At 41.3% G+C, this 13,224-nt stretch overlaps 1 protein-coding gene across 9 annotated transcripts in view; it reads left to right on the top strand.

The window, feature by feature from the left end:
* FAM13A (family with sequence similarity 13 member A) overlaps window positions 1-13,224 on the top strand; it is a 131,086-nt gene that overhangs the window by 73,813 nt on the left and 44,049 nt on the right. For 8 of the 9 annotated variants that reach the window (XM_054064319.1, XM_054064318.1, XM_054064317.1 and 5 more), the window contains one exon: window positions 4,391-4,432. In XM_054064319.1, coding sequence (XP_053920294.1) covers window positions 4,391-4,432 — 42 coding nt within the window. Of the gene's footprint in view, window positions 1-3,247; window positions 3,304-4,390; window positions 4,433-13,224 lie in introns of those variants that run through there. The other variant, XM_054064321.1, reaches the window with a different exon arrangement.

The following is a 13,224-nucleotide window of genomic DNA, read 5'->3' as shown; positions in this document are numbered from 1 at the left end:
TACTTTGCATCAATGGTGTAAAATAGATATGCCTGAAACATCCTAAGATGTGCTAAGCTACCTGGTGGGCAATACTGGCGTTCCTTCCAGTCTGACAGACTTTTTTATTAGCTCAGTGGAGGTCACATACACAACAGTATTACTTCTTTAGCTGTAAAGAGAACAAGTTTTTTCAGTTTGGCGGGTATTTGTTTTGGTTTTTAGCAAGAAGGAAGTGATCGCATACTTGGATGTTCTTTAGGAGTGTGAGAAATTGCTCTCCCAAGTATTGCATGAAAGAGCAATTCATTTCTGTTAATCTCTTCTCTTAGGGGAGCTGTGTATGTGTCTGAGAAGACAATAACTTGCCCATCCATACTATGGATGGCTGACTTGGTTTGCCAGGTCACTTTTAAGCTTTCCTTTCTTTGTGGAAGGGTCATGTATCCCTTTAACCAGTTAAGAATTATGCAGCCAAAGTACGGTACAGTTAAATGTTAAACTTGTCTTAATGACTTGTAGCATTTTCTTTTGAAAGGATACATGATAGAAGGAGCCTCCCAGCAATACTAATAAACCCTTCAGAACAAGGTAATTCAAAAACAAGCAAGTAATTGGGTTTTAATCGACATAGTGTGAGTGATAGTGACAAAGAATCGTATATGGAACTAATTTAAACCAAATTCTAGCCTGTTTATTGTGTAATATCAACCGATGGTCATTTATGATTCATATTTCATACGTTTTTCTTGCTTGCCTCTCTTATATTCAGAATCATGTGGTTAGGTATACACAGAATTAAAACCTCTGACACAGTTTTCATTGCTTTCATTGAACTGATCTGTTTGCGTGTAAAATACAAACACATCAGTTTATTACCTTACAACATTAATAACACATTCTTACTTCAAGTATTTTAACCAAAACAGAATCCTTGTGCACTAAGTGATTGCAGTGAGGCTTGGTGGTCTCACATTTAATTCAAAGGATTTTGAGTTATTTGGAATAGCTGGTTTAAACCTACTCATATTTTACAGAGCTTATCTTGCAGTGCACACAGATGACTCAGGTGCATGAAGTTAGGGAAGGATGTTTGGGATACATTGTTTTTAATAATTAGCAGATGGGAAACATGTGCTTTACTCCGATGCAGGGGATCTTTTGAAATTTAAAAGATTTTTATGGTTTTCTCAGAAGTGTAGTTTTCATACTAGTTAGTTTGTAGCTCTTCCCCAGATGCAGCTACTGATCAGTGCTGCACGTTTAAAACTATAAAGCAATATTGGATGAAAGAGTTATGCACAGCTACAATTATCATCAACCATGTGAAGTTTTGAACATGATGATCTAAATTAAACTACTGCTTGATTTCTGGTTTCTTTAGAGCTTCTTTCTTCCTTGTTCTTAGCTAGTGTTTTTAAATATTTGTTTCTCCTGAGTCACTTTGTATGAGTGGATAACGGGGTTTTGTATAGATGTAAAACTTGTTCAGACTTGTGGAGCAGCAGTTGTACTTGCTGTGGAAGGAAGGAAACGCAAGAGATTTCAGCATCCCTGCTGAATACTACTATTCAATCTGATCTGTCAAAGCAACTAGTGGGAGTATGAATATAAGAAAGTTATTTGGGCTTTTTCAGTATCATTGTGCTTCTGTGACTTGGAAGTTAATTACAGACCCTGAGAAAAGGTTTTTATGTTGGAAAAGAAGGTACGTTTGGTGTGGCTTTGACAATTGCTATTTGTGCCCAACACAGCATTTGGTGTTGTCATTTGAAGTTGCATTGATGCAGAGAAATCTTGATGGCACTGTGAACTTTTCTCTATGTAAAAAAAAAACCAAAACACTTTTCAATTTTTGTGTGCACCACCAAGACTTGATTGCATTGAGATTGCAAGTACAGGCATTAAGGCAATGAACTGCGCATAGCAAAGAACTTTACCAGTAACTTTCTAACTTTAAAGTAGCTTCTTTACACTCACAGAATATACTTTTTTTTTTTTTAAAAAAAGTGCTAAATAAAGAGATAGCTTATGTATGCAAGCTGAGAGACTGCGCATGCTGTCAGAGGGGAGAGAGGAGCCTGTATCTGGCAGAGGTTCTTACCTGTGCCTTTATTGCAGGTCATCTTCTAGGAAGGGCAACAGTGGACACTTCCGTGTTTCCTTCTACTTTTTCTAGCCTTTCTCAAAGCCACTGCAGTTTCTTGCAAAGACCCTTCAGGTGATCTTGGTCTCAGTTCACACATAGACAGCTGCGTTCCCTTGCTGCAGATGAGCCCTGTCAGCCAGTCTTGTGCTGCTCTGGGCTCCGACAGGTCTCAGAGGAGGACGGCAGTGGTGTTTGCCAGTCCCACAGCAGTGGCCAACTGTAACTTGCTCAAGCAGCTGAAGACAGGCTTGTGGAAGTGGCAGCAAAGTTTCCAGTAGCCACTGCGCTTCTGTTCTTCTTGGGGAGCTGCCGAAAACTGCCCAGTCACTGTTGTGTTACAGAGGTGATGGAAGTTTTGGCAGATGGTGCTGATTTTGGAAGTGGCTTCTATCCTTTCCAGCCTCGTGTTACCCTTGAATCACTATGTTGGGCTACCCACACAACTGGAAGGTCTCCCTCTAGATGTGTATAGTTGTCACTTTATGAATTTCTGCGTACTGTGGTAGTGTTTTTGAAGTGGTGCAGAATTAAACCCCTGTGATTTTTTTATTTTTTTTTCCTGGCACACTGCCTTGCTCATCTGTCTGTCTGTCTGCCTGCCTTTGTGGCCTTTCTGAGTCCTTTGCATTCTGCCTCTTCCTTTATGCTTCTGCCCACGTAGATGAATTTGGTGTTTGTATTTGTGGCTCTCTTCTAACACTGGCTGAGTTCAAAATGGGCCAAATCTGCCTCTGGCTATATTCGGTGTGAGAGCAGGGTGCTTACCTGGCTTAGGGCCAGTTTCAGGTCGTCTTGCTGTGAGAGCTTCCTGCTGGCTCCAGTGGAAGCTGTAAAAGGTATCTGTGCGTATTTGATCTCCTAGCTACAAAACTCATGGAGATATTCCTTTCCCCTTTATTCTGCGCTCAGGGAAGCTTTCATAAAATGACAAATGAAATCCTTCAAAATAAGAGATTAATGGACTCAGACTGGGTTTTCAAAAACTGTTGAGGCTTGATCTACTTCACATCCCTGTTGAAGTTGGTTGAGGTGTCGGGGCGATCAAAGGCTTCCAGTGACAGAGCTTGAAGCTGAGCTCGCTTCCCCTAGTGTTCTTCTGTATTCTCATCCTCTGAACAAGCTTGGAAGTGATGGATGCCTTCACAGCATGGCAGTACCCCAGGACCTATTGTTGAGTACGTGTGGCAAATTACTGAGTGCTGATGCAGTCCCAGGCTGCTGGAACAGTGGGAAAGCAGCAGGGAAATGCTTAGTTTATAGTGCCGGTGGGATGTTATCCTTTCTGGTTTTCTTAAAGTAATTTATGCAGCTTCCAATCTTTTCTGCCGAACTTGGTGTGCTCTTTGGCAGACCCAATTAAAAGTCCTTTTTGGATTAATCAACCTTGGTGTAATTTCCTGCATACTTAGAAGGCGGCAAGTGTCCTGCTCTGGAGTTACAAGGCTTAAATGACCTGCAAGGCCAACCATTTATCTGATTGGAATGACTGGATGAAATTTGTTTGAAGATCTTATAGCAGCATAGTTTTAAATTGACTTAAACAATGAGTCCACAACACCTTTAAGTTTCGGTGCCCCAGCAGCTCATCCATACCTTTGTGCTAGCATAGGTGTGATGAGCTGGATCAGGGAACTGGTCAGCCACACACCAGGTAGCTACATTTGGGCCAGGTCAGCTGGCCAATGAAACGCCATTTCTAGAGGGGAGCTCCACACCAGCCAATGACAGTCCCTGATGTCAAGCCTAGGGAGATTTCAGCAGCATCAAATCAGCTTTTGGCAGAAGAAGTAAAACTTGGGGAGTTCATAAGCATCATGCATATACCCTTGGCCATTTCCTTGGTTTGTCAAGATGTCATTTGGTTTTATCCTCAACTTTTGCTTTAATAGGCAGGTGGTTTAATTCTGGAAGAGCAGACGGCAGAAGGCTTTGGTGGTTTTGCTGGCAAAATACTTTATTGTTGCTATGGGAATAGTCCTAGCACTGCTGAACTGACTCCTGGCTGTCTAGCAAATCTGTTACACCACGTTTGAGGACACTTGAGAAAGAAGTTGGATTCTCAGGATTTAAGGAATGTAACTTAGAGCTCTCTTCAGTGAGCACAACCAGAGGACAAAACAGATGTGCACATTATCTCTGTAACAGGTGTACTGTTTTACTTCTGTTATCTCCACTTTTTAAGAGTGAGTATCTTGCTGTAAATGAACTGTAAATATAAGACAAGGCTGTCTACTAACTTTTGAAAATATGTTTTGTTTTTAGCTCCCAAGAAGATGAGCGGCCTATGTCACCCTTCTATGTCAGGTATTTATTCAATTGTTTTAATTTATTTTTCTGCGATTGATTCATTATTGGAATTAAATGTGGGGAGTGATACCAGAAATGTTGAACAGACTGTAACCCAACTGAAGATTAATGTTAAGTTCATAATTATTGCTCAACTAGTGGGATGAATGAGTCTTCAGAGATATAAACTCCAATTTTATTATTGTTGTTATTATTATTATTATTATTATTATTATTATTATTATTATTATTTAGAGACAGGGCTCAGGGTTTAATGCCAGTCTCGTAATATCTGAATTAGAAGGTGGACATTCATTTCCACTTTTCAGTTCATTATGTAGCTTAGATGCCCGTTATGAGTAGCTCATAATCTGTGGGTACAGGAAAGATTTTTGCCACAAGTTTTGAGGAACTAGCAGCATGTGCTGCTCAGAAGGAAACCAAGAACCAGATGGTGAGTCAGCAGCCCATACAGCAACCGTTCCTCTGCTGCAGCCTGGAAAAGCAGGAGAGTGCCTGGGTCCACAGCGTGCCTGCCTGGAGGGAATGGCACTCACACTGCATTTAAACAAATTTTGTTTCTTGTTTTGCCAACTGGAGAGCAAAGTCATTGCTTGTAAAAGTGGCCTAATTCTGTTGACACCAGTGAAGTTTGCTCTGCTTGGTTCAGTAGCAGGCTCAGTTCCAGTGCTTTCATTTATACTTAGTGAATGAACAGGAGCCAGAGCAATCAACGGTGGAGGGCTGCCGATGAGGAAGGGCCAGATATTATAATTGGGTTCTTTGATCTCTATGGAGTTTAAACAAATAAAAAGAAAACCCTGTGGTGTTTTTTGCAAGAGCAGTGATATTTGGAATTCTTACAGTGATCTCTTCAATTTGTTAGTTGTCTTGCATTGCTTGGGGTTTTTCTTAGGGAGTTTTTCTAACATAAACTACAGAAATTGTGCATTTCATGCATACTCTTAATATGAAGACTCACATTAAAACTGCAGAAATGTGGGTCAGTGAATGATTCATGGAATAGCCTGGTTGCATGATCTTGTCTGCCTTCCTGTTGATTAACCATCATTCCCTGCAGTGCATTTGTGCAGATGTTGCCTAGTCTGTGCCTCAGAAGCTCCAGACTGTTCAAAGACCTTCTGCCTTTTCCTTTGGGAGAAGATTTTGTATCTGCATTCATTCCCCCGTCACAAGTTTACCCAGTTTAAATCCTCATCCTGTCTTTCCACTGAAAATAGTCCTCTTTTTTTTTTTTTCTGGCTAGATGTGACCTTCAAGTGATTGTAGACTTTCATTACGTTTTTGTTTGTCTTACTGCTTAAAACTGTTCTTCCAAACCCTTTCCTGGATTGTGGAAAAATGATCCAGAAAGGAGATCAACTTCTGCTGACCTTTTCAGGATCACTGAGGACAGGGGGAGCAAGGACTGGACTTGAGGGAACTGATGTCAAAGCAGGACATTTCTGAGAGGAAAGAAGCATATTTGGAAATTTTGAAGAGATGTGGGCTTATTAGGATGGAGAACAAAGAATGAGTGTGTCCATTGGAGTGAAGGGGTGGCTTTCAGTGGGAGTATATCTTACAAATAAGAAGGGAAGAATCAGAAATAAGTATGTAGCTGTAAAGTAAAGAAATGGCTAGTAGGAGCAGAGAAGGGACAGCACGCCTTGCAACATAAGGCTTCATGCCAAGCTTGTGTCTTTTGTGACATTGCTGAGACACAATTACTTTTAAATAAAGCTAACGGCTTGTAAGTCTTGCTGCTATTTACCAGACATCAAAAATGTGTACTCCTGAGTGCAGTTAATTTGGCAGGAGAACTGGATTGGGCTGGGCAATTCATGGTGCTTCAACAACTGAAAAGTTGAGTGGGTGACCAGTTTTTTCTGTGCAACTTTAAATGTTCTAATTGTTGCCCCAGAGCTGTGCATGACGTTTAGGAATTGCGTTTCACAGCATGGGAAAGGAAGGGGAGGCCGCATGCTTTAGCCATCTGATGGTCAGATCTCTTTGTATCACTACCAGCCACACTTAAAGAGTTTGAAATATTGTTCAAGTAGTCCTTCAAGTGAATCATGAATGTGTATGTACAGAGCGGTCACTGCTGCATTATACAGTAGTTCCATATAGATAATGATGCAACAAGTTAATTAAATGGAACAGGAGCCCTTTATCTTCTAAAGGTTGCATAACAACTTGTCTTTTGCCAGACTGAAGGAGCATTGTGTCCATCTGTAAACTGGTTTTGTTAGGATCAAACCAGAGGCTTAGTACTTCAGTGCTGTGCCACATCAGCTCATGATGAAGATGTTTCCCTGAGTATTACTTTTTGCAGTAAGGCAAATGCTCAAGGTCTTAACTTTACATCTGAGCTGTTAAAATGCCACCAATACACTATATCTGAAAATGGCACTGATTTAGAGTTGTGAATTTTTGGGTTTTTTTTTTTTTTCTTTAGACATTCACAAGTCATGACCAAGTATGGAATTAATCACCTCTAATGCTCTGTAAGGGAATAAGCAGCCATTAACAGTATGAGAGTAAGTGGTGAATGACACAAAAGGTGATGTAGGTTCATCAAGAAAGATGAAACTGGTAGATACAACCGATTTTTGATAAAACTTCTCAGGGAGAGGAAGAAGAGGAGTATACCTAACCTGTCCATCCACAAAATGCTTTTTATAGTGCCATCTGTGAGGACAAAATGAACATTAATACTAGAGCTTAGAGATTTGTAGGGAGCAGGTGAGACTTATAGGTATTACTGGTAGGAGAGGAAGGAAATTGCTAGTGTTGCTCCTTTGGTGTCATAGACTTTTTTTTCTTTAATAGCCACTGGCATAATAAAATAGAAACGTAATTGGGCTTATAGCAGAAATTTAGAAGAGGTGAATGAGATGGGATAGTCTTCTGGGATAAAACATGACAGTAAGGTATGATACAAGATGATTGAAATAGATGTACATATATTTCGTGCTTATATAAGATGAAGAATAATGACACAGGTAATAAAGTTATACATCTGAGGACTAATAGTGAAAATCTGTGACATGAAAGGGGGATTCCTCACATTTGGAAATGCCAGGAAGAAAGGTATGCTTGCATAGTTGGTTTTGGAGGGATGGAAGGGAGGGGAGGCAAGACATGGGATAGAAATATTTAAGTGGATGTAATCACATGACAGTGGATATAGAAAGTATTTTCAGTATACTTAGAGGAAGTGTGGGTACCCTTGTATGGGAGTCAGGTGAGGCATCATACAGATTCAGTAACTCATGTTCAAATGATGTTAGATTTGTGAAGGTGATTCAAGAGCTGGGTAGACCCTATTACAAGATGGAGGAAAGAGCAGGGAAGGCTTATTTACTGTAAGAAATGAACCAGAGTGCACACATTTCCTCTGGGTTTTAGACAGATAGGAGAGGTTGTTTATATTACTTAACAATACCAATGCAAGAGAAAATATGTACAAGCAGGCTATGAATAAATTTGGGCAGAAAAAATAAATTTGTGGCTGGAGCCCTCTTTCATTGGGCATCACAAGGATGAGGGACCAGGATGTCATTCAGAGGGACCTGGACAAGCTGGAGAAGTGGGCCTGTGTGAACCTCATGTGATTCAACAAGGCCAAGTGCAAGGTCCTACATCTGGGTTGGGGCAATCCATGGTTCCAATACAGAATGGGAGATGATGTGATTGAGAGCAGCTGTGCAGAGATGGGCTTGGGGATGCTGATTGATGAGAAGCTCAACATGAGCTGGCAATGTGCTCTTGCAGCCCAGAAGGCCAACCATGTCCTGGGCTGTATCAAAAGAAGTGTGGCCAGCAGGTCGATTGAGGTGATTCTGCCCCTTTATTCCTCTCTTGTGATACCCCACCTGGAGTATTGTGTCCAGTTCTGGAATCCTCAACATAAGAAGCATATGGAACTGTTGGAACGGGTCAAGAGAAGGGCTACAAAGATGATCAGAGGGCTGGAGCACCTCCCGTACTAGGACAGCCTGAGAGAGTTGGGCTTGTTCATCCTCGAGAAGAGAAGGCTCCAAGGAGACCTTATAACAACGTTCCAGTACCTGAAGGGGGCTACAAGAAAGCTGGGGAGGGACTTTTTACAAAGGCGTGGGGTGATAATCCTAGGGGGAATGGGTTTAAATGGGGGAGGGGCGCATTTAGACTAGACATAAGGAAGAATTTCGTCACGATGAGGGTGGCGAGGCACTGGTACAGGTTGCCCAGGAAAGCTGTGGCTGCCCCATCTCTGGAGGTGTTCAAGGCCAGGTTGGGTGGGACCTTGAACAGCCTGATCTAGTGAGATGTCCCTGCCTGTGGCAGGGGATTTGGAATTGGATGATCTTTAATGTCCCTTCCAACCCAAACCATCTGTGATTCTGTGACAAGATGGGTTTAACCAGTTTGCGAGATATGGGGTTTGAATGTATTCACCTGCTGCTGACCAGGGTTATCCTGTCCCTCTCTGTACTTCATGGTAAGAAGGACAATTTGTTGACTCAGCTGTGGTCAATACCAGGCACCTCGAGATTTCTGCACTGTTAAAGGAAGAGAAAGACCTCTCTGGCTGATCGATTGTGAGTAGACCCTGAGGAGCATTTATGTTCCAAAACCTTTTTTAACAAAACCCTGTGGTAAAGGGAGCTAAAAGTGTTTAAAAAAAAAAAAAAAAAAAAAAAAGGTAGGACTGCTCCTTGTATTATTCTGTAATAAGATGGTGAATGCCAGCTGCACTGAGTAATCAGTACTGAAACTCACTGTGCAGTTTCCGGTAGTGAAGCAGCATCTGGCAACAGCAATCCCCAGTAAGCACACTTCTACTTAGTGTGTGCAATAAGTTCTTAGAAGACAGGGAATCTGCAGATGTGCTTCATGCTGGCGTGTATGCTTTACATTTGACACTAGTCACGTAGAAGGTTTCAGAGGAGTTTCCTGATGATTGCATCCTGAGATAAACCAGAGTAATATTACGGGGAGGGAAAGCAAAAGCTTTGTAGTGTGGAGCTTCCTTGTTAACGTGCAGAGTATTAAAGTGAAATTGGGATGAGAGCTGACATCAGAAGCTGTCACCAAAAATTGCATTAGATACCCATGAGTGCGGGGCAAGGCTTTGGACAGTTTTAGTACTTCTCTTCTTGGTAGTTTTTGTACTTCTTTTGAATTTCTAATGTCCAGTTTCTCTTTTTAACAGTTGTCATCTGAGACAAGTCTTTTCATACAATAAAAATCTATTTTAAGTCAGGTTTTCTTAGCCTGGAGAATATTGGGTAAAATGTTTTACTCTATTTGTTCTCAGGTCAATTTTCTGAAGAAACTGAAAAAATCTTGCTGTAGATTTCACACCTGCTCAGAAATTTGCTCAGCCACCTTCCCACTGGACACTTCCTCCTTGGTGGGACATGTCATAGGAGCTCCTGAGGCCCACAGGCATACTGGGCCCTTTGGTGTGTTATGATTACACTGTGTGATGCATGTTGATGCCCTGTGTCACGTCAGCACTGGCAGAAATCAGACACTAGGACGCTGGGCGCCCCTGTTCGCACTGTCCAGCTACTGTGCACGTCTGAGGCTCCCAGGGCAGCATTTCCCTTCACTGGAGAGGAACCTGTGCAGACACAGCCATCCAAATTCACCAGACTAAATTGGGTGGCATGTATGAATCCCCTTCAGGGTTCTCTCTGCTCCAAGCAGTAGGTGTCAGTGTGCACTCATCATACAGGGCGATCCTAGTGCCGCTGAAAAACAGCGGGAATCCTGAAAAAGGCAAAACACTTGCTTTTAGTGAGGTTCAGTTTCTGCACAGTAAGAAGGTAGTGTCAAATATAATGCACTGCATTTAAAGGAGGGATAATTGAATCCAAGCTTGTGAAGGTGCTGAAAAAAACACTGGAAGTGTGTGCTGTGTGATGGGACATCCTAGTAACTAAAGGTACATCTCTTTGGTTTTAAACTATTATTTTCACATTTTATATGCAGACACAGTACTTCCCTTTGGGATATGTATGTCAAATGAAGTACTGTCTTAAAATAGATTCCGTCTGAGTCTGTGGTATTGCATGTTGCAGTGTGCAACAGTTGCAGAGAGTGAGCAGTGTTTAGACCATATAACCACCTATGGAAAAGGAATTTCCTAGGTCACACATTGGAATAATGTATTTTTGAGAGGACTTCAAAAGTTTCCCATCTGAAATGTCATAGCCATTTAAACATCCTCTGCTTTGCTGGAATGGCAAAAAGTTTTTGCCTTTGGCTTAAGGCTTTCGTACTGTTTTCAAAACAAAACCAAAAAAATAGCTTTGCTTCCTCAATGTAGTAGATGGATTGTGAATACATTTCAGCAATGAGCATTCTTAGTTCAGATTGCAAGTATAAGTATATGATTTAGGCCATTAAATATGATCAAGAATTAATTGACTTCATAGAAGAAAACTCAGTCTAGGAAAATACTATGCCCATAAGTCAGTTTGATCTGGTTGATGTTTTTACTTTGCTCTTTTAATACCTGGATGCTAACAGATTTTGCTCAATATCCAGCTCACTTATTTGCATGCTATAGCCAGATGCCCAAGACGGACCAAACAGAGTGCAGGTAGCACATGAGACAATTCTCGCTCTGATGCACATCTTCAAGCCTATAGAGTGCTAACTCAGTGGAGGGCAGGCAGGGGAGACTAAATGTGCTTAAAGCCAGCAGAAAACACCAGCCTCCCGTTCTTAAGGATGAAACAGAATTTGAGAAGAGGCCATGCAGTAAGAGTTTACCTTACATGCCAAGGAAGATGTTGTCCAGAGCTGATGGGGCACTTCTGAAAGTGAGCAACAGACTTTGGTGAACAAGTTGGACAACGGTAGGAAGTGCTACAGGTCAGACTTTCCTAAAGGAAAAGTGTGAGAGTCATAAGAAGCCAGTTAAAAAGTTTGTAGTACTTAAAACAGCTGTGTGCCATGGTGCAGGTTTTGTGACTGGCTCTCTGCAAGTAAAATTCCCTTGCATTTGGAAGTTCTGCTCCTGCTTCCTGTTGCCCAGGGATAACCTTTAATTTCTATTAAAAGTTGCTATTCTCAGCGTGCTCTGCAGCAACTGCATAATTTAATAAAGATAATCTAGTTGTGGAGATAATTACCCGTAGATATTAGTGAAGTGGAGCAGACATGAGGAGAAAATAATTAACCAAAGCAGAACATGAGTTCCCATTGTCCAGATAATTTATTGAGCAAAGCAACCCTTCCAAGGCAGCTGCCTGCATAGGCACGTGTCAAGAGGGCTCTTCTGGGCACGGCTCACCTCACCTGCTCCATGAAGCATAAATCCAATGGCAGAGCCACTTCTGCCACCCAAGAAAGTTGGAAAACCGTGCAGGATGCCACCCGGCTGCCTGATTGCTCTTCTGGGCTGTGAAATCCTTACAGGGCTGTGCCTTCCCTGAGTTTGCTAACACACCCAAGCACTTCCCACTCTGTCCCAGGGCAGGCCGGTATCCTAAAGCCACTGCATAACTCTCTGCCTCACACTGTTCTTTTACGGATATGAACTTCATTGAAGTAAAAAAAGGTTGGTGCAGCAATTTAGCAATCAAGCAATTTAGGAATGTGTTTAAGTTAAGTTTCAAAATTTAGTAGCAAGGAAAGCTACCAGCTGTGGAATTAAAAGAAATGTAGTGTATCTATTAAAACTCTGCTTTAAAATCTCAGCCTTATTGAGAAGTGCTAATAAAAGAGCATTACAATATCCCAGGGCCTAGAATAAAGTTATATGCAGTATACAAGGAAGCAGTATTTGGAGGGGAAATAAAATCAGAATGTCAGAGCTTCATTTTATAGTCATCCACACAGGTAGTAGATGTCTGTATATGTGTTTCTTTGTTATTTGTCAGTACTTTGAAAATCACTATATCGATATGACAGAATCTGTGTTGTCTGGGTAGGTCTTTTCTAGACAGCACAAAGTAACTGTTACACAGACTTGAATTGGCAAGGTTGATGGACTTAAAACTGAATAGGTGTTAGCAAAGCACACAGTTCACTGATAATTGGACAAATACACAATGTCTTGGCGGGGGTGATTACAAAAATTTTTTGCTTTTTACTTAGATATTTTGGCAGCTTTATCTTTTGTTTCTTCTTTTCACTACTTTTTGCATAAAGAAGACTGTATGTTTTGAGTAATGATGTGAGTGGTTTGCAGATAGCGACTCTTGGCCTTGAGCACCTCAGATGAGGTTAACAGCATGTCGTCTTACTCACATGCAGTATTTAGCCTTTCATTAGGTTTGTGTGAAACAAAAGTTTGCATTTTTGCACAGTATTAATCCTGCTGGAAATAGAGGGAAGAGCTATTTTCCTGATAATTTTCTGTCCTGTGTGACAAGTAGGTACACCTACATCCTAGAGATCTTTAAAAAAAAAAATAACTAGAATCCAAACAACTCTGTCTCCCTCTCCACTACCACTGCCCTGACATGAAAACAGAGGAAAGGTGTGACATGAAAAACACCCCTGCTAAGTATGGATTGCATGTAAATGTTATAGAAAGCTGATATTGTTTTAATTCACTCCTGCTCCGGTAGCCAGCACATGAATCATGTCTTACGCTGTTGTTTAGCCTACCGCACTAGCATCTTACTTGCTAATCCATATCCTATGGAAGGCCTTAAAAACCAGTTTTGGGCTGGCAAGAGGTCAAATAGTTTATGTAAGTGAACAGGAAAGCAAGTAGGGTGCTTGAAATGTGCACTTCAAATTGCAAAGCCATCCATCATTGGTAGTCAAGATGTTACATGTGGGAAGAGAGGGATCTT

The sequence above is a fragment of the Cuculus canorus genome, chromosome 4 (assembly GCF_017976375.1).
Source record: "Cuculus canorus isolate bCucCan1 chromosome 4, bCucCan1.pri, whole genome shotgun sequence".
NCBI lineage: Eukaryota > Metazoa > Chordata > Aves > Cuculiformes > Cuculidae > Cuculus > Cuculus canorus.
Note: the sequence above shows the minus strand (reverse complement) of the source record. Positions and strands in the feature narration are given on the sequence as shown.